General features: G+C 36.6%; 2 protein-coding genes across 4 annotated transcripts in view; one reads left to right on the forward strand and one right to left on the reverse strand.

Moving 5' to 3' along the window:
• LOC126253172 (nucleolar protein 56) overlaps positions 1–3,760 on the reverse strand; it is a 62,516-nt gene extending 58,756 nt beyond the window's left edge. The window contains exons 1-3 of the mRNA XM_049954328.1: positions 3,621–3,760; positions 3,364–3,465; positions 278–482 (exon numbers count right to left, since the gene is read on the reverse strand). Of these exons, the coding sequence (XP_049810285.1) occupies positions 278–482; positions 3,364–3,366 (208 nt within the window). The 5' untranslated portion in view covers positions 3,367–3,465; positions 3,621–3,760. The remainder of the gene's footprint in view (positions 1–277; positions 483–3,363; positions 3,466–3,620) is intronic.
• Positions 3,761–9,938: 6,178 nt separating this feature from the next.
• Positions 9,939–22,733, forward strand: part of LOC126253173 (TATA box-binding protein-associated factor RNA polymerase I subunit B) — a 341,351-nt gene continuing 328,556 nt past the window's right edge. For all 3 annotated transcript variants that reach the window (XM_049954330.1, XM_049954331.1, XM_049954332.1), the window contains exon 1: positions 9,939–10,427. In XM_049954330.1, coding sequence (XP_049810287.1) covers positions 10,329–10,427 — 99 coding nt within the window. In that variant the 5' untranslated portion in view covers positions 9,939–10,328. The remainder of the gene's footprint in view (positions 10,428–22,733) is intronic.

Here is a 22,733-nt window from a genome sequence, read left to right on the forward strand (position 1 = left end):
AATACAGCAACTAGTCAATAAAGTTCATAATATTAATATAGCTGCAGTTTGTCCTGTATACAAATGAGCTTAGAAAGCAGATGCGGAATCCTGCATCAATCACTTTCTAGACAAGGTCCTAGTGGAAGAGGTTTGCCATTGCCTCCCATCCACCTGTTACGAAGAGTCAAAAGTGTATTCATGCTGTGCGGATGACTGATGAGTGCTTGTACAGACACGCATGCAAGCCTGAAGGAACAGACATTGTACAATGAAATCATAATACTGAAAATGATACCTTCTGAGATGCCATTTATATTTTCCAAGGCTGATGATGCAGTTTTGAAAGGTGCAAAACTGATAAGTTTGACAACTTGATTGAAACGGCTTAAATCTGTTACAGAAGCTTCAACTTGTGGCAAGAGCATCCCTACTTCTTCAAACTCCTTGACTCTGAATATGGCATATCCAGCTGCATGTTCAAACAACACATAGAGCTCCGACTGGAACATAAGAGAAAGCAATTATTAAAGATTTTCACTATATGAAATGTCTGTCAAATAAAAAGCACTTTTAATCTCAGGCAACTGAACTCTTAAAAATCAAAGAATCCTATTTTATTATGGGAGTATAATAAGTATTCCTGTATACAAATGAGCTTAGAAAGCAGATGCAGAATCCTGCATCAATCACTTTCTAGACAAGGTCGTAATGGAAGAGGTTTGCCATTGCCTCCCATCCAGCTGTTACGAAGAGTCAAAAGTGTATTCATGCTGTGTGGATGACTGATGAGTGCTTGTACAGTATTGTGTCTGGTTTGTGTTGCTATGGGCGAGTGAAAAAGAGTGATGGAAAATAGCTAACACCTGTTGAACAGCAAGCATTAAGAGAGCCACAAGGCTTAATGTCCCTGTCCAATGGATGGACCATCACCAACAGTGTCACGTGCCTTTACTTCACAAGAGACAATGGTGAAGTTTGGAATTTAATCCAGGGCATTGGTGCAAAGTCTAGTGATCAGGAACTTTACAACACCACCTCTTCTCTCCTCCCTGTCCAAATACTGGCAGTTAAAATGTTCCACCAACAGGATTCAAAGAGTGTACCTTCAGGTCAAGTGCTACTATAAAGGCATGCATTAACAACCTCTGCTACAGAGGGTGGGTGTTACAGGTGTAATAATCACTTAACACTTTCTTGACTGTCTAACTTTCAAATGGCACATCAGTTTTTATCTGAGGCCTGTAATGTGCCACTGTGAATGTGTAAGAGCAGACTGCTGTTATGTAAGGTGATACTTCAAAACATAACAAAGTTCTTCAAATAATACATATTAAGTTAAAGCGAAAGTGTTGTTTTACACCAAGAACTTGCTTTCACAAAGTGTTCTATTAACATACCCTTCTCTTATATGAATGCTATGCACTGTTGCCTACACACAGTCACTACTACCACAGACCTTCCATAAATAAATGGTAACAGATAGCTTCCAACATGGCTGGATGATACAGTGGCTTCCAAATTACAGTAATACAACTACTCCACAGAGAGCTGTACACATAACTGGTGTTGTTTCTGATCTAATAATAGAATGTCTCGCTGGGCCTTCAGAAATAGGGCTGCACATATGAAATGCATTCTTATTTCTCTGGACCTTTGGGGATTAATTTGTATTAGAGGCCTACTTTTTATAGTCCACTACATGGCTTATATGTTTATCATTTTACCAGGTGACAGTGTATTAAATGGATCAACAAACATGGGATGATACACACAAACCACAGAAACTTAGAACAGAATGGTCTGAATTATAAGTGGCCTTAGATAAAATTACAAATTGATTTTTAATTGTGCATTCATTCAATCATTCATCACATCCTGTAGATCTTTTCTGCAGCAGAACCTTCAGTAATACAGAATGTGTTAAGGCATAAGTTAACGAAAGACAAGTAAATCACAGAAACTTAATCTGCATAACATATAAACAATACCTGATATTAGTTGGCCTAATACAACCAGTATTGTGAAATGCTCTTAGGTATATGACTTGGTTGTTTAATCATGAATATTATTTATAGGACAACAAGTTAGGAAGACAATATATTGGCAACGAAACATCCAATTGAGATACAAAGCCAACATTTTGAAATATGAACTAAAAGAGCCGACTGACAATTTTGGGAAACATTATGTATGACCTCTGCCTTCTTTGTAGTTCCTGAACATACAATGAACAAAAGATACCCACTATCTAACATAGGATACTTTTTTCTGAATATACCTAACGGATTTAATTTTTATGATAAAAACTGCTTTAAATATGGCAAAGTTCGTTTAAGTATGTGCCGAAAGTATGAGACTCCAGCACAGGTTCATCTGCCACAAATTTTATTTGGCATTATAAGGCATCAGCTCACAACATACCCTAGACATCGGACTATGTTACAGATCAGCTGTCATTATAACCAAGAATTCAAGGGGGAGGGGGGGGGGTGGTCCAATACCACATTCTAGACCATTTGAGGCATAAGTTTTTCCAAGACCTATGTTCTTTCCACTTGGGGAATGATGAGAGAGAAGAATGAAGGGATATGAAAGATTTACACTTCCATAAATGACAGAATTGAGGGAGGGAGGTAGATAGGTAGGGGGGAGGGAGAGGGAGGGGGGAGAGAGAGAGACCATAAAGTTTCTCTATAATTCTCTGAAAAACAAGGATCCAAGGACATTTCGTTAACTTCAGTATATGCGACACATACAGTCTGAGCTAAGGCAAACACTGCACATACGTAATAGAACACCGACCTCCATGTATACGCTACCATCTACTTGTCAGTGCAGATACTGAAACTTCCTGGCAACTAAAACTGTGTGCTGGACTGGGAATCGAACACTGAACTTTTGCTAAATGGTTCAAATGGCTCTGAGCACTATGGGACTCAACATCTTAGGTCATAAGTCCCCCTAGAACTACTTAAACCTAACTAACCTAAGGACATCACACACACCCATGCCCGAGGCAGGATTCGAACCTGCGACCGTAGCAGTCCCGCGGTTCCGGACTGCAGCGCCAGAACCGCTAGACCACCGCGGCCGGCGAACTTTTGCTCTCCCTGCCAAATGCTCTACCGATGGAGCCATCCAAGTAAGACTCGCGACTGACTTAACAACTTCACTTTCATCAGTACCTTGTCTTCTGCCTCCCACTATAAGGGTTAACTGGATGTGAGTAACGTACTTGATGCAGATGTATTTTCAGGAAATCAAACAGAATTGGAAAAAATAACACAATACCAATCATAACAAAATACACTTCCTTGTCCCCTATATTAACTCAAATTAATATATAACGTCAGGTTAAAAAAATCAATTTAAAAAAATTACCATTGTGCAGACTCCCGTGTACCAGTCTTCACGTTTAAGCTTCACGCCTTCTCCAGTTTATTTCACACACGCTGTAATCGTATGCATCAAACATGCGTCCACCTTAAACAAATTTGTGCTGTGCATCTTTGAAGCATAATGAATTTAATATCTTTGGTTCAAATTAAAAATAAAACTAAAAATGTATGAGGAAGGGAAATTAACTATTGCAGTTTGAATAGAAGAGCTCAGGAGCATATACAGTTGTAAATATTTACCTCATGCGGTTCCTTGCCTCACAAAAACTGGTGTAAATACAGACTGTGGTAAACACTCCTTAGCACAAATCACAGGCGTCTAAATCTAACGAAATGAGGGATGCTCAACTACCGGACCTACCGATAGATGGCTCTACCAGCTGATTACTGTCGTCTGTATTGCCCGCCATATTCGAATTTGGCAAGAAGTTTCTCTCGGTCTGTACGGTGTATAAGGAATTACGGACTATCGAAATGGTGATTTCTTGTTCCGCTTTCAATTGTACGAAGCGGTGGAGTAAGGAGAGTGACTTACCATTTCACAGGTAATAGGACTACCGATACAATGCGATAAAAATACAGACAGTGCGTTTGCTAATTCGATGTTTTTGACCAGGTTTCCTCTAAAGCACCCAGAGCTACTAAAGACGTGGATTACTTCCGTGAAGCGGAAAGATTTTAATACTACGTCTTGCAGTTTTCTTTGCGGAAACCATTTCCGACAAGATGATTACGTAGTGAGCCCTGGAACGTGGAAGAAACGTCTCAAACCCGAAGCAGTGCCATCAGTTTTTGACTCTCCGACACATTTGATGCCACCAAATAAACAGCCACGACGACATGATGTTAGGATTTTGAGTGACAACGATGATTCTCCATTTGAGGTAGCTAATTAATTTCCTTGCTATGTGTGTGCTTTTTACTTTTGTGAATTTATTTCGTACGCTACATAGGTCTAAGCAATGTTGTAATACAGGTCCATATTTTTGTTTTTAGCGTTCTGTCATGGAATCCGTGCTCGATTTGCCCATTGCAGACGCTACTGATTGCGTGGAGAATGTTGTCAATGAGAATTCTTCCGTGGAGAGCATATCCCACTTATCCAATGCAGAAGCTGCGAATTGTGTCGAAAACGTTAGTATAAGGATGTTTTCACACCCCCATCGTTTTCTTATAATATTTTTTCATCAAGCCTTGAGTTATTTCAATCATATATAACAAAATTATTTCTTTATTTCAGAGTGCAGTTGGTTCTTCAGTAATTGATTGTTGTATACAGTCGAAAGTGGAAATGGAAGACATGGCGACCGAAACTCGCATTATTTATTTATTTTCCCTCAGACATTGTGCACGAATTAAAACGTAAACTGAAGTGTGTCCGTGAAAAACTTCGAAGAAGAAAGTGTTTTCCATGGATGACATCATAGAGAGGCTGCATAATTCTGGCATTAGGGTTTGGTGTGTTACATGTGATGGCTGTAAGGTAAATATAAGCACTTTACGTTCACTTGGCTGTACTTTAAATTTTTCCAAGGGTGATTTTAAAAGCTACTTTCCTCATCCTGTGGAAAAATACAATGTTTATTGTATCTTGGGCATGTGTCATATGATTAAGTTTGCCAGAAATGCTCTAGCAGAAGTATCTGCTATTGAGTCTCCAACTGGCATTATTAGATGGCATTTCATTGAGAAATTGAACAAGGTACAACAAGAAGGAGGCACGACATTTGCCAACAAACTATCAGGACAACATATAAGTAGTGTAAATAGAAAATTGAATGTTTCATTAGCTGCACAGACTTTTGAGTTCTAGCGTGGCAGATAGTATATAGTTTTTGAGGAGGTTTGGTGATCCAAATTTTAAAGGAAGTGAAGCAACTGTAGAATTTTTGTATTATATTGATAGGATTTTTGATATTCTGAACTCCAGAAATCCATTAAGTAAAGGGTATGAGAGCCCCCTGAGACTTGACAACAAATCTTATTGGCTTGGTATTTTCAGAGACACTGAAAATTATATCAAAAGCTTAAAAATCATTGGTGTTCCATTGCTGCTCCATGCAAGAAATACTTTTGCTTTTGGGATAATTTTCAATATCCAATCAGTCAGGCACATAGCTCTGGCAATTATGCTTCGTGTTGAATCTCCTCTGAAGTATTTGCTAACTTATAAACTGTCACAAAACCACATAGAGCTTTTTTTTTTCAGCATTCAGTACAGAGGTGGTTGGAACAACATTGCAAATGCATACCAGTTCAAATGTGCCATGAGAAAGTTGCTCTTGAGTAACAGTGTCACTGCAATGAATGGGAATTGCTCAAATTTTAATGTGTGTTGTTTGCCACCTGTTTATGATTTTCATGCAAGAAAGCATGTAGTTCAAAATGGTTCAAATGGCTCTGAGCACTATGGGATTTAACATCTATGGTCATCAGTCTCCTGAACTTAGAACTAGGCCTACTTAAACCTAACTAACCTAAGGACATCACACAACACCCAGTCATCAGGATGCAGAGAAAATCCCTGACCCCACCGGGAATCGAACCCGGGAACCTGGGCGCGGGAAGCGAGAACGCTACCGCACGACCACGAGCTGCGGACAAAGCATGTAGTAGAAAGTGATGAATGTGCTGTAGAAAATGAAGCAGAGAAGTGGTGTGCAATTCTTGATGATAAGATTAAGTTCTCATTTTTCAAGCAAAACATACTCTATTATATTGCAGGGTATGTGTCATTGCGCCTTTCAAGGCAGATCACATGCAAAGACTGTCTTCACATACTGAAGCCATCAGTAGTTATATCTGCATTAGAATGTATTTATCTCTATGCTTTTCCCAATATGGCCAATAAAAATGCATTTGTAAATTTTGTTAACTGGGGAAAACTGGTTAAAACAAGTGACTGCGTGTACTCTGTTGTAGAATACTCAGAAACTGTTTCAGGTGTTTATGATTGCTGGGGATATGTGACAAAAATATAAACAGGCCAAGATTTTCTCATTGTGTTAAAATTAAATTTGTAGATTACCCATCTCCTGCTCCTGCTCATGATTACCATTATGAAATTGGGATTGAGGACTTACATCAGACTCAACTTGTTTGTAAGATTGCCCTGTACTCCTGTACACACTTAAAAACATATGGAAAAAAAGCCTGCTGAGAAAATTTTAAACAACAAATCAAGTATAAAGCAGAAGTTAAATAAACTCATATTGTTTAATCATGTATAGTGCTCAAATTGGAAAAGATTATGTATTGGTACATTTCATGCAGATGGGTGTGACATTTTGACAGATTTTTTAAAACTATTTTGTCCATAGATTTGTTTTTGTATAATGATGAACTTCAAAGGATGAATCACATTGAAGTAAAATTAACTCTTTACATCCTGTGTAGATATTGTAACAAAATTATAATTGTTTATTATATAAGCTTATTTTAAGATGTTTTGTGTTACAAAACATGCACTTGCATTAAAAACAGGTGATTTGTGTGAAATTAATGAAAAAAAAAAGTTCTGAGACTTATTTGACAGATAGCTCTCAGTGTGAGAAAATATTTCCCTCAATAACTATGTTAACTTGAGTTTTTCACTTTAAGAAAACAGTTTAATCACAGAATGGGTGTGATCTAATGGAGTATGCAGTGGCCCTATGTTTCGAACAGTAATGTTTGCAACATAAGAGCAATAAAATTGTTACTCTCGTAATTCTTGTTTTAATACTTCCTAGAATGAACACAATATTCCAATTGATCGTAAGCATTCTTATTACTTTAGAACTATTCTAGAATAAGGGGGCCTGATTCAGGCAAAACCTAATTTTCTGAATTTTGTCTTTATTTTGCTAGGAGGTCTTTCTATTATATTTTCCTGTGTTGAGGGAGGGGGAGGGGAAGAGAATGCAAATAATCATATAGAATTATCTTTCTAGCACTACAAAGTACTGAATACAGTGATTACAGTTAGACTTGGAAATCTAGGAAATTTCAAAAAATGGTTCAAATGGCTCTGAGCACTATGGTCATTAGTCCCCTATAACTTAGAACTACTTAAACCTAACTAACCTAAGAACATGACACAACACCCAGTCATCACGAGGCAGAGAAAATCCCTGACCCCGCCGGGAACCGAACCCAGGCGCGGGAAGCGAGAACGCTACCACACGACCACAAGCTGCGGATTAGGAAATTTCAGTATTCATGTTACATGCCTAATTTTCATCAACATTTACCTTAATTATACAGTTACACTTTTTGCTGATTTGCACTGTGTACTACATGTTAAAAAGATTTTGTTTGGTCACAGTAATAACAGCTTTTTTTTTTTTTTTTTTTTTTTTTTTTTAAAAAAAAGGTCATATGTCCCATATGGAACTGAAATTATCAAGGTACGATGAGAAAGGAAGAAATTAACATTAAGGAATCTTACTTCACAGAAATTATGTAACAATGGTTACACTTTTTGCAAGTTAACTTTAACATAAACCATTTAGTTTTCCATTAAGAGTGAAAGCAGTTGCTTGAGTCACGTAAAGAACAAAGTTTCCCATAGGGAACTTAGGTATTTTACGTTTGAGTTATTGCAGACCCAAAGTATTGTGATCTTCATATTTCTATTTTAAAAAGTTTGTAACTCAAATTCACAGACATTTTGGAATCTCTACATACATGTGTGTAACAAGGTACTTTTCATGTGTCATGTGGAACCTATAATTTTCTGGTTTAAATATAATTTATTTCATGAATTACCTTTAATACCAACAATGTCTGAATGCAATATTTACCATTTAGAAGAAGAAATATTAGTGTACAGAATAACAAACCTCATGAAAAATGTGAGAGATTGTAATGTACAGAACTTGGAATGGCTCTTTACCAGTAGCAGGTAAAAAGAAGGCTTCTATTAAATGTTCAACGAAACCAGTCAGTACCTCTTAATTCACCATAGAGGTGATTCAGTAATAAAAGAATTTACTTTTTTCAGAATTTCTGCTAAGTATTAAAAGTGTGAAGACCTATTCAATAAGTATTTGCTTTACCAATAACCTGTAGTACAAGCACACGTATAAGCAGGTAATTAAGGGAGTCAAGACTTATGTTAAAATTAAAGATACTGACTGGTATTACTTGCTCACAAAACATTTTAGTTGCTGTACTGTTTATGCTGTAAGTGGTGTACCCAATGTGATTCCTGGAGGACATAATATTCTGTTATCCTATAGGAATTCACTGCTACCACACCTATTGAAAGTAAGTCTTGCTGTGGAATAGTTGTATCAGACGTCTGTACCAGAAAACAAATCTCCACTGTGACACCCTCATGTTCTTGGTGTTCTATTAGCTATTATTACAGGAATACTCTTCACATGAAGGAGGGGGGGGGGGGATATATATAGTTATAATAGAGGGAAACATTCCACGTAGGAAAAATAATATCTAAAAACAAACTAACCTAAGGACATCACACACATCCATGCCCGAGGCAGGATTCGAACCTGCGACCGTAGCAGTCGCGCGGTTCCGGACTGAGCGCCTAGAACCGCGTCAGACTGGAAAATTACAGTTTTTAGACAGCCCAACCTTAAAATTAACAGCTGTGATCGATGTTATTTTCAACAAGTTCCTTCACTTCCTACATCATCATGGATCAGTCCAATGTAATATTATTACTACACTTAACTTCCAAATGATACCAGTTATGCATTTAAGAGGAACCTTAACATTGGCCTTTGTGTTTGTCTCATTTAAATGTATTTCTTAAATGTATTTCTTGTCTCGTATCAAAGACTGAAGCACTGCCAAAAACTGGTGCTTCTACCTTATCACTCAGTTACAATACACCGTGTCATGTACAGGCGTTAATAGAATCATGACATTTAAATTTCTGATCAAAGAGAGAGCCAAATTCGTAAGTGCATGTTGCAATTACAGTGTCAGCATATATGCAGATCAGTAATGCATCACTTCAAATAAAGAAAAATATCGGTTTTTCCGTTTATAACTAAGTAATACTTTAATAGTTCAGTTGTAATTTCTGTTGTCAGTAAAGATACCCCTAAGCAAACGATGTCAACTTTTTTTCAAGAAACGTCTTCACTGTTTTCCACACTTGATTTTCCGAATTATACCTGCAGTTAAAAGCTTTGGCAACCAAGGTAATTTGTTGAGATCCATTGAATCTTAAATAGTATTTTAAAACGGGCAAATAAGTAAAGCGTTCATAAAATTAATAGTAAACAATTTATAGGCCAGCTTGTTAAACTTCCAAAACACACTCAAATTTAGGAATTTCATAGCAGAACTGTCACTGTTTTTTCTCGCTAGATTAGAAACACTTCTTTATGTTGATGTGTAGATATCTAGAACATCCAATATAAAAGACTTATCAGGGCGCAGAACGAAAAACATTTTCATCCGTGTTTTGACACTTCGTTTCTCGCCAAATTCAGATATGGCGGACCACACTCAATGATATGATCTTTGGCCGGCACGCGATAGAGCCATCTATCGGTAGGTCCGGTAGTTGAGCATCCCTCATTTCGCTAGCTTAGACGCCTGTGCACAAATCTGACAGATTTTATTGTTGTATTTCAGTAATATCTTTGAAGTAAAAGCGTGTGGGCGCGTGGAAAATTAGCGATGTTGGATGGTGTTTGACGGTTTCGAAAAGTTTAAGCTTTAAATGAAGTTTATGCTGGCTTTTTAAGTAACCTACAACAACATACGAGTTAAAATATGTATTGCGCCCTGTCATTTCTATTATTGGGCAGTGAGGAAAAGTTTAGTAAACTTTTAAGCGAAGTTTATGCCGGCTTTTCAAGTAACCCATAACAACACATGAGTTAAAATATGTATTGCGCCCTGACATTTCTATTATTGGGTCGCAATGCCTGTAAGCATTTATTTTCATGAAAGTTTCGGCCGTTAGTTAAATCAAAAATCATCATAATGACTGACAATCGTCCTGCGTGTGCTGTGTGCGGAGGGACTGACTATTGTGTAGAAGCTGGTTTTTATTACTGCAGCGAATGTCATACTCAGTCTCAGGTAAAGATTGCTCGAAGAATTTTAAGTAGTTAACACTTCCATTTCCATTCAAATTAAAAACGACAACAGTCTTGATTTTCTTACATAGGCCTAGTTGAAACCTAATATATATTTAACATTAATGAGTGTATATCATGGAAATTAGAATAATTGCTGGCCATTAGGTATGCTAATCATCCCATAAAACCACATTTAACGTCAGATAAAAAAATAAAGAAAAACTATACTTCTCCCATTTCCTAAGTGGAATGGCCCGCATATATATGGAATAAGTAAAAAAAAAAAAAAAAAAAAAAAAAAAATCTTATAGCTGTTTTCGTTTAAGAGGTAATACTAAACCTTTTAGACAAACGTAAATGTAAATCCACTGAGATACAGTACCCACGTAAGATAAGTCTTGTGCTGTTATAACCAGTCATCACAAAAAAGATACCAATCACAGTATTTACGTACAAAGATTTCATTACAGCACTGAATTAAATAGTAATAACATTTTATGCAACTCTAATATTATTTGATAGTAGTAATAATCACACTGTCCAAAAAATAAATCATATTAATAGCATGAAACACCACCTATGGTCTCGATAGTGGCGTCAGTTCAGTTACGCAGAGTGACCCCAAGTTTCTCAGATGCGTCATACCCAACTGAAGCCACTCGTTTGTGATGGTTATATCCTGTAGAGCTACCAGTTTGTAATGATTTTGATTGCCATGTTTCATTCACTGTTCTGAATAATCCCAGACTAAATTCTATGGCACAAACCCCAGGTGATTTATTGGACATATTAAGGTGCACTAGGATGCCTGAGAGATAAACAGAGCAGGGAAATGTGTGTCACGATGTGTAAATGGCTATAGTCATCTTGGAAGATGGGAGTTGTCAGGATGCTGTAGTTAGAAAGGACTACACTTGGTCATTGAGAAAGTTGAAATAAGCTTCCTGATCCACAATCCCAATAATGTGGATGAGCAGATCTATATTATTGAATGGAAGACTCCCTCAAAACATCAGAGAACCGCCTGGCCTGGCCTGGCCTGAACTACACCGGTTGGTTCGGTGGGAAAGGACCAAACTATAGGGTCATCAGTCCCAAACTACACTGCGGATGCATTGTGTGATGAATGCTTCATTGGTCCATCAGTGTGTCTGACACCTTATATAAATTGAAAAGAGTCAAAATCAAGACTTGTCAGACCGCTACTCTCCAGTTACTGTGTTGTTTGGCACTTTGAAGCTGTGCTACCTTTTGTGGTGCCATGTGCATTGACATGTTGCAACATACTCAACTCCAAATGGGTATTGATTTCTATTTCTTTCACAATGTGTGCATGGAATCTATTTGAGGTGTACCTACATTCTATGACAGCAGCAGAGCATGTTTAGTTTGAAACTGATTGATAGGGTGCGACATTCATGTTCGATTCCTCTTTACGACTACCATTTTTACCCTGTGTTACATGGTTGTGAGTTATACACCATTCCTTTTAGTAACATTGAACAACCTGTGTTGATTCACCAACAAATCAAGTAGTAACTTTATTCAGGATGTGATTATGGGCATATCCAAACATGATAAATCTCCTTTCTGCAATTGTGTTACATCTCCATATTTACCTACCTTACTGCACTGATTTCATACAATTGACTGGCTTATATACATCACTTTTCTGCCACACTTGAGTGTAACGTGACACCAGTTCAAAGCCAGTTACACTGCTCCAGAGTGTAAGTACGCTCTTTGCAAGGAGTGACTAGAAGTTTTGTCTGTTGAGCGTATAGACATCAATTGGTTCTATGAAAAAACCCATCAGTGGAGTAGAAGGTGTTGGCCACTATTAAACCCCATAGACTTCTTTGAACTTTATCAGTTGCTAAAATTTTTGTGACTGATTGCAAGTTGTAGACCAGTCAGTAGAAGACCTAAAAAGGTTGAATATAGGGGAAATTAATTGTGTAGCCTCCAATTTTGCTTTAGTGGTAGGAAGGAGTGCCATGAAGAACATAACAAACATCTTGACTGGCGCGGACTGAGCATAGTAGTGTGGGGTTGAAAAATTGCAGCTTACTAAAAGTGGTGTTTTAATGGTATAAAAGTAATGTTTATTGGTGGATTTAGACCAAATGTTAAATGTCTGCACCACATCTAAGTGGGTGATTTCATTTCAAATCATGCAGGTCATGTCAACTTGTGATCATGAATTTCTCTGGAAAAGATGTATATTAGAGCTTTATATCATACGTGTTAAGAAAGTATTTTTGTTTTAGGGTCAATTCAAATGAAGTGGTCCAGTAAAAATTAAGTTGGTTCCTTGAAAATTTTTAAATATTTTAATTTTTTGGTATGTGATTGCCCTATATTTGAGAAGTGCAAAACATTTTTTAAAAATAATTTACCTTGCACCTTACTGGATGATGGCTATTTTTATTTGTAGGCGCACCATGATTTTTCAGTCTGGAGACATTAGCGAAAATTAGAATATCTCTGCGTTGGGTAAAGTTACAACATTGCAGTTGATGTGATTGTTTTTAGAAAAGTGTCCTCTACAACATTTTCTATTACACAAAATGCCCTAAATTGAAAAATAACCAGTCAAAAGGACCACCAAAGTTTGGTATCCAAATTTTCAAAAATCCATTTATTAGGCCCAAAAACAACAAACAAGGAGTGGTTTAGGAGAGTCTATTTTTTCCTATATTTAGATATCGTACACTACTGGCCTCATATAGAGCAAGAACACTTACAAATATTTCCTTAATTTTTTATGAATTTTTAAAATTTGAAAATTTTCATTTTTTGTAAAGTTTGTGGTTAGTTATCTCAGGTGGAACTGAATATAAAAAAATGATTTTTGCACTGTTTGTACACCTATATGATAGCAACGTACTGTAAACATTTCAACATTGATATGACTGTGAACAAAGATATGAATTTTTGAAAATGAGGAGATGATTCACATTACTCTTCAACTGATCTTATGGCTGTTGCCTTTTCATGTGTGATATTAGCGGGATATAATCAATTATTATTGAAGTAAGGTACTGAATTATATGCAAAAAGTGGAAACATAATGGAAATTAACATCTATATTGCTGTGACATACTTAAAATAAATGTTTTCAATTAACATCCTTAGAGATGCGACTGTTCCTGAACCTGCTGGTGAATGTTAAGAACACTTATTTCTTCATACGGCTTCTGTCATATAGAATAAGACCTCCCAGTTGGTGTGGTAAGTTCAAGCACTGAAAGTTTCCTTAAAAGATTTTTCATTGGTATCCAAACTTTGTCACTAGTACATTTCTTGAATAATGTTCTTGGGCCAGCAGGGTGGTAAAAATGCACAAAAACATCATTGTTTTCCAAACTTATTCTTTCAACCTCTGCAAGCCACCACTGCCCATCATACACACATGCCACTATGTCATTCAACATTAAAGACAGAGATGTAATTTTACTGGCACAATGATTCTCATAAATTTCAGTTTCTGATGTTACATAGCATCGAACTAAGTTTTCTGCAATGCCAAGCAATTTGTGGAAAAGCCTTGTTCCTTTTATTTCCTTACAGGTTTCAAATCTGGTTTGAAGTGTTGTTTTCATATGCAGAACCACTTCTTCTTTCTTGATCAGAAAATAGGTAAGGCCTTTAATATCGTCCTTGTAAAAGACATACATGTCCTGTACTGTGAGAATGTGATCTGTGGTTGGTCTTAGTAGGCTGGCTTTACTTACTTCATGCTTTGTTGTACCTCCTACTACATCACATGCATTTTTACCATGCCAAGATGCAAAAAAGTGCCATTCAGCCTCCAACCCAACCTGTGGTTGCACAGATTTGAAATATTCTTTTTGTTCTTACACTGACTACCACTTCCATCTGAAAAGTATATCAGCTTCTCAACCTTAAAATTTTCTTTTATTTAATTTATTACATACTTTTGAAACACATGTACAGCCAAAGTGTTGTGCTCCAAGTAGTCGCTTGGAATTCAAATTGAAGAACTGCAAACTTCATCTTTCTCATGTAGAGAGTAAATGGATACACTGTTGCCTGGTCATTGACCCAGTCGTACCCTTGTATTGCATCCTGAATCACAAATGTAAAATTTTCTGCCAAATCAGCTATCACTATGCATTCAGTTTCATGAAGTTATGCTTTTTTGTTCTTCAAAAACTGACTATGGATTCTAGAAACATAGTGGTAACTTTCAAGTTTTTGTAAGTTATCAATTAAAGATTCCATGTACTCTTCCTGAGATTTACTGTTTGAAGGTAATACTGTGTGGCATTTCCTCATCATATTTGTAAAACAATTCAATAACAGTTTCCATACCAGGGCATTTATTACACAAACTCATCATGCAGTCATAAGTGTTAGTGTTACAGACAATTAAATCTAGTAACTCTTTATAGTTAAGATCACTGAGTTTTGCATCTGCAATCATCAGTTTGACATTTTGATGATATAAACAAAAACATATGGAGTGTCTCCCTGAGGATCCAGTCAAAATACACCACTTAGGGAGGAAGTCACAAAATTTTGACCTTCCAATTTTGCATTCAGCATGAGAATTTTTGAAAGCTACATAAAGGTCATTTACATTTGACAGCACTAGTTGTTTCTGCTTTGTTACTTTAACTCCACTTATAACAGCTCTTTTGCTATCTTTTGTAACCTGGGCACATTCTACTGTTTTCACCATCTTCAAAAAACTGCTGGATCTTTTTAATTGTTTCTTCACTTACACCTACTCCTTTCTTCTTTCCTAAAACTGGAAAAATGCTTGCTCTTTCGCTAATTTTCGTGTTAGTTTAATGAAACGACGAGAAACGTTGAATTCACGAACTATTTTTTCTCTTGACCATGAGTCAGGAAGCAAACTTAAAATCTTAACTTTTTCCTCTTTAGATGTCACTGAACATTTAATTTTTAATTTTTCTATTAATCTCAAATATTGAGAGTCAGATGATGCTGGTGGTAGGTTTTCTTCTTTAGAAATAACATTGGTATCTGTTTTATTAAAGCATGATTCCAAGTCTTTTCTAATTTTGTCTGAAATTTGTTGTAGCTTACCTTATTTTCAATAGCTGCTTTTCTTTCGCTGCTACATAATTTTATTATTTTCGAAGCAGGAGATACATCTAACTTGGAACAATCAAAATCCAATATGCTATTAGCTTCCTCATTACGAATATACATGTCATATTAACAAGGTTACATGATTCTGGTTCTGGATTCACAAATGTGGTTGTATTTCAGAATATAATTCTCATGATACTCACACCCTGATGTTACAGAAGAACTTACTCAGAATTTAAACAAAGTTTGTCTAACTTCATCAAAGACATTGACATTTTCAAGTTTTTTGAAACTGAACCGAAATCTGTTTTGTGACCCATGCTGTTTAGCTCCCGAAAACCTCAAACCACACACACACACACACACACACACACACACACACACACACACACACACACACACTGTTTTGTGACACACGTCACTTGGTATCTGTCCAACGGAGCACTGTTCATCCATGTTATTGCATTCCAGTTAATCTCTCAAAATTAATTACAAATAACGCACAGAACAAAGCACATATCACATTCTACATTCACACCAGTCATTTTGACTGGTAATTTTTCAATTTAGGGTATTTTGTGTAATAGACAATGTTGTAGAGGACCTTTCCTAAAAACAATAATGTCAACTGCAATGTTGTAACTTAACCCAGTGCAGAGATATTCAAATTTTCGCTAATGTCTCTGGACTGAAAAATCATCGCGCACCTACAAACAAATATGGCCACCATCCAGTAAAGGTGCAAGATAAATTATTTTAAAATATAGGAAAATCACATATAAAGTAATTAAAAATGGTCTATCAACCATCACTCGAGCACTTCATATGAATTGACCTTTTATCTCAATTTTTGTAAATGGTATGGCCTTTTTAAAAATGTATATTTTGTAAATAACTTTTAAACAGTAGAGAAAGAAAAGAAAAAAAATATAACTAATAAACCAGAAATACTGGAGACCTGGTAGTTGATTTGTGTTAAAGGTCCCTGTTAGTGTGTTGAAATTTAGTTGGCTCCTGCACCCCTATGGGCTTTCTTTAACTTACAAATTTAAGATGAAAATACGAGATTTAAGTTAATTTTTCCACTTATATTTTTTTTCAAGTTTGGAAAGGCACAGAACACTGTCTTTTCCATCATATTATCAGATACTACTGGTGTAGTTATAAACAGTATCTTCTCTGCTCCAGCTATCTGTATGATGTAAATATTTATTACTGAAAATGTAAAAAAAAAAAAATGCATTTTTTAGAGTTTTTACCAATTGTTTACTCCAAAAACCCCATCTGAAAACTTTTGAGAATTACACAAAATATTGTTAGGTTAATATGTTAGTAGTCAGTGCAATATTTTTCTGTGTGAAGTGTTAAAACATTTTCAGTGTCCTACATATTTCACATCATTGAATTTCTGTTGTAAAATGTCTTCTGTTTATAACAAACAAGTGAGAACTTGTACATGAACCTTTCTGCATTGAGTTTTGTGTTTGGTTTGAACCTTTTGTTAGATACAGTGTCAGTGAGGAAATACAGTAGTGAAAGAGTGAGGTGTGTGGATGATGAATGAAGACACAAGAAGGTGGTGTTTAAGGTAAGAGAAAAACACTTCACAGATGTTGAAAACCTGTCAGAGGTATTGCAGACATATCTTGGTCCTCAAGTAACAATATTAGCATCACATCCATGTGCAGGAATTGCTACACTCAATAAAAGAAGAAATTTAGTGACAACTCACCTGAATGATCACCATCACCTGCATGTGAAACTGAAGAATACAGAGCAGATGTTTATCCTCCTGGGTGTGAAGTTGTTGATGCATTGAATGTTAGCATTTCTGCTGTAGCCCCTACTATACCCCCCCCCCCCCCCCTTAAATGTATAGGAAAGGTAAGAAGTACAAGAAGTAAACAGTATGTAGTAAAAAGAAAAGTGGAAGAAATTGAAACAAGTTTTACACACGCAAAGTCTTCAAAACTTTGTGAAGTGTATAATGTAGATGCATTTGATGCAGAATTTGAAGATAGTGATATATGCATGAAATGTGGTGTGTGGTTTCAAAACCTAAATACTGCTATCTCAGCAGCCACCTATACTGAGAAGGTACAGTTACTGACACTGATGCCAGGTATGTGTGTGTGTATTAAACCGGGAACCAAGAAACGACGGAGAGTCTTCGCCCCACCGTAGCCCTTAGTGGTTTACAACCTCCTAACAGGCCACAGCAGTCCACCCACCCCACTGCAGCCCCAAACCAAATCCCAGGTTATTGTGCAGTTCGGCCCCCAGGGGACCCCCCCACCCCCACCCCCACTCCCTTCAAGTCTCAAGCCAGACAAGTGTAACCCCAAATGTTTGCGTGGTATAGTAATGAAGGTGTACGTGTACGTGGAAATGGTGGTTGGACAGCAATTGCCGACACAGAGTGACTGTGGCAGAATAAGGGGAACCAGTCCTCATTCACCGAGATAGATGGAAAACTGCCTTAAAACCATCCACAGGCTCGCTGACACATCGGACCTCGACACTAATCCGCCTAGCGGGTTAGTGCCGGGGATTGGCACACCTTCCTGCCTGGGAGGCAGTGCATTAGATTGCGCGGCTAGCTGGGCAGGTTTTGATGCCAGGTAGCTACTCTAAGCAGTGGATACGGAAATACATATCCATTTCATCACATTATTTGGTTTCAAAAGCTCAAAATAAAGCATGAGAAAGGTATTCGGGCATGCCCAGAGTCTTACTGTGGGCATCCGTTTCAAGATGATATACTTACTGTTGCTCTGGAATATTACCTAAACAATGACAAAGATTGCAGCAGGCAAAGTCCTAACCAGGCTGACGTTATCTCTGTTGTGAAAAATTGCGAAAAAGGTAAAAAGATATGACACAAGATCCATTGGGGAAGCATATCTCCTAAAGAAAATGGAGAATCCAAATTTAAATAAAAATTGGTCTCGCAAAATTCTACTCCTTACAACCAAAATGGGTAAAATGACAGCTAGTGAAGGAAGTGTACATATGCATTTATTGTACTTTTTTGAAACTGTTTCACCATAAGCGCTGTAACAGAAAAGAAGTACACAATAGGTGGACCTGATGCTTTTGTGTATATGTCAAGAGCTGCAAAATAAATGTCGGTTGTATGGATGTGCAATGTATCTTGGTGCTGAAGTGATGACTGTTGAAGTATTATACCTTCAGGATACTGACAATGACACAATGTATGCATTGTGGGAGGGAGGAGAGTTGCTGAAGAAGACAGGAGAGCCACAGAATTTTATTGCAGAGGTTAGGCATTGGGTCCTGAAAGGAATAGCTCACCAACACACACAGAAGATTCAGACAGGCCATAGCAGAAATAATATCATCCACATCCCAGATTACTGACACATTAGCTCTTCATTGTAACTTTGCTGAGTACTGGCCTCTTGCTGTGCAGAACAAAATTCAAAGTTACCACTGGCACACATCACAGGTATCAATATTCACATGTGTTGCTTACTTCCTTGGAACGTCACACTGTTTTGCTATTGTCAGTGATGATCTCATTCATGACAGTGCACATGCATGCTATGCTGTCAGCATGGTAATTGATGACATAGCATCTAGAGGCCATGCATTTCCTAAACATGTGTATGTGACTGATGGTGCAGCATCTCATTTTAAAAACTGCTTTCAACTTTATGAGCTTGGTCAATGCTGTAACACAGAAATTAAAACAAAAAAAGGATATTTTCAGCAACAGATAATGGAAAAAGCACATGTGATGGGGTAGGAGGTCTCTATAAACACCTAGCAACAAGATTTAATCTCCAGCATGAAGCTGTTGATGCTGTAAGAGATGCTACTCGATTTGTACACACCGTATCAACATTAGTAACATGTGAAACTCTTAATTCTAAATGAAAGTACATTGCTTAAAAGGGGGGGGGGGGGAGTGGTCTGCTATGAAGCCTCTGGTAGCACTTCAATCAAGTCACTACTGGGTCGCATCCCGGTGTGGCACATATATTACAAGAATGGGTCTCCATGAAATGCATTCTGTTACTGTGTGAGAAATGCAGTATACATTAGAAGTGTTTGTAGTGAGCCACTTCATTTCTTGTGTGTATGGCAATCAGTGGTGGGTGGGATAGGTAATGAGTGTCTCTCATGAGTTGCAAGATATAACAGTCCTCTTTATGACTCCTCGTGGTCCTGCCAATGTTTTCAGATGGCCATCATCAAAAGATCAATGTGCCGTTCCCGTTTCCGAAGTACTGCTCTTGTTGGATCATCCTTGTCTGTCTTCAAATTCAGCTCGGCTATACAAGTTCAATGAGAAGAACATGAAGAAAGCAAATGAACTCTCAACAGTGCAATGTTGATTTTTACATTGTAGGCAATTTTAATTAATGGAAAGTCATGAAGAAGTAAAATCATAACAGAAGACAATAATAATTTGTGAATAATATCATAAAAAGAAAAATGGGTAGAAATATTCTATATATGATTTTGTTATAAAATGCTTTTGAACAAAATTATCAACCATTTTCCCACTCACTTATAATGTTGTAAAGTAATTATTTTGATTCAGAAATACCAGTTTTGCTTGACATTTACTTAAAATCAGTGATCAATTGAAATATGTAAGTGTCCATGATTTTTTGATTTTTGAGAGTAGAGCTAGGTCTACCTAAAAAATTTCTCACATTTGTACAGAAAAGTATTGCCCATTCTGATTATTCATTTCCTAAGTACAATGAACAACCAACGTACCATGAAATTTTTAGAAAATTTAACATCGGGGTTTTGGAGGAAACAATAACCAAAAAATTTCTCATTCTTTCATCTTTATGTACAAATATTTTGACAGTTTAAGAATTTCGTGGATTAATGTCATAGTTGACAGTTAGCAGCCCTTCCACTTTATCACTTCTCAAGACAGTTAACATCATGTGACTATTCATATTCTCAAAACATAATTTTGAATTTCACAAAAAGTTACAAATTTTCATATTTGTTTGTCGAAAAAATATAAAAAAAAGCTCAGAAGTGTGCATGTATTAATTGTCTCATAGTATTGGGAATAAAGCATTTATTGAAAATAAATTCAGATCTCTATCACTTTCTGTATTACAATTTTTCAATTTTCGCTTTCATTATGACATTTTCACTAGTACTCTCATTTAGAGAACTCTGTAGCATTTTAACAAAAAATCAAAATATTGTAATTTTGGAGGGATATCATGTGCAACTTCAACATATATATATTTTTTCCAGTAAACTTTGAAATAGTGATGTGACACAGTCACTCTTGACGTGTATGATTTGAGATGAAATCGCCTAAGTGCAACAGATCCTTATTAAGGGATAAATTGTGTTCTGTGGATGTGACGAGTGAGGGTGCAGAATAAAAGTGTGATGGAAGACAAGTCACTCTAATGTGGTATATTTGGCATCTTCACCAACCTCTCAGCATCTGCAGAGAATGTGGCATGTGCTGGTGAAAAGATGTTTCTAGAAATATACTAAGCAAGTGAAAATCAGCAAGATATGAATAAACTCCAGTACAGTATCAATTACTTCGAAAAGCATCAGCAAAGCCAAGACCTGACCTTGCCCCACTGCCGCCAATCACTGGTGCTGCATACCTATACTCTTTTAGAGTTTTATTTACAGGTTTATTAATTTTATTACCTTACTGCTTTTATATATTTTTTTTCACAGCCCCATTTCTTGTTACAGTGGTTTGGTTATTGCTAATAAATACAAAAATGGATCAGCAACCTTGTACCCCCAACGAAATGGTGCTCAAACTGTGATGAGGATGGATCACTCGAACCCCAGTGACAACCATTACTCTTAGCACCTGAAGATATATTTTGCCACTGTTCTACTTGGTGTGGGGGATGGTATAGATGCTGAAGAGCCAGCATTCCATGCTTCATCATGTACTGCATGCGCCGTGGTCTGTGTATGAGTTGTGCTCTGTTACTGGATCTGCAGGATGATGTTGATCACACAGATAATTCCATTGTTGAGATGTTTGCTGATAATAAACACTATAGATTTTCTGTTAGTTCTTAGATCATTTGACATTAAACATTTATTTTGTACCATTAAAAAACTTTATTTTAACAATCTAAGATTTTTACGTCTCCTGCATTGCATGAAGTATTAGTCCTAGAGAAAAAATGAATACGACATTTTTTAGTAGGTAATTTAATGTGGTTCAATTTTGTACTGGGAAATGTTTTTGCTAGCAGCCTCAGCTTTTGAGTTATTCAAGAAAAATGTAAGAAGGTGACATTTAAACAACCCTCTTGCCCAGACATTCTCCCTCCACCAGTCACAATTTTTAGTATGTTGTTCATGGTACTACTACTACCACTAGATGAAAATTTGCAACTACACAAATTATTTACTGAATTTTTCCTTTGTTGAAGTGACTACTACTGCAGTCGACTATAATGGACACCATTCTGTGCTATACTAAGTAACTTGAATTATTTGTGTAAATTATTCTTTTTTATGGTGCTGATTCCATGCACTGAGCTCTAGGTTTGAAAAAAAAAAATATCATTTATGGCAAATTTCATTAAGGAATGCATTTATTGGGAAGCAGTTGTTGGTATCCCCAGTTTTTGAGTTCACATCACAAATAATTCGTACTGTTCTCTTTTGGACTGAAAACTTCAGCTGGGCTTGATGAATTACCCTGTAAACTCATTCCATATTACCAGCAGATGTCTGTAGGGTATGTGGTGGTAATGTAGAGATGCAAAGATACCATGCAAAACTATTTTCAACAAGGTAGGTATTTACTGCAAATCGTGTGTGAATAAGAACGTTGTGCAATAGTTAACAACTGAATGACACACTATAATAGTGAAGGCACTGATCTCACATATGAGAAGATTGAGCTTGCCCTTTCCAGTCCTCCTGATTTAAAGTTTCTGTGGTTTACTGAATGTGCGCATAGTTACTTCAGCAAGGCCATGGCCGACCATCTGTCCTATCCTCGTAAAAAAATCTTGACTTATTCTGCATGTCTGTATATTTGAACTGTTTATTTTCATTGTATTGTGATGACAAAACCTGTATCATTATCAAATTATCTTCGGAAGAATAAATAAATACATAAATAAAATTATGGAATGAAAGCAAGTGAAGTGTGCTAGTTTGTTATTTGTATGTCACCTTTATATAAAAACCTTTGTCTGTCCCATGAACCACAGACATTGTG

Source organism: Schistocerca nitens, chromosome 4, assembly GCF_023898315.1.
Source record: "Schistocerca nitens isolate TAMUIC-IGC-003100 chromosome 4, iqSchNite1.1, whole genome shotgun sequence".
NCBI classification, from domain to species: Eukaryota; Metazoa; Arthropoda; class Insecta; order Orthoptera; family Acrididae; genus Schistocerca; species Schistocerca nitens.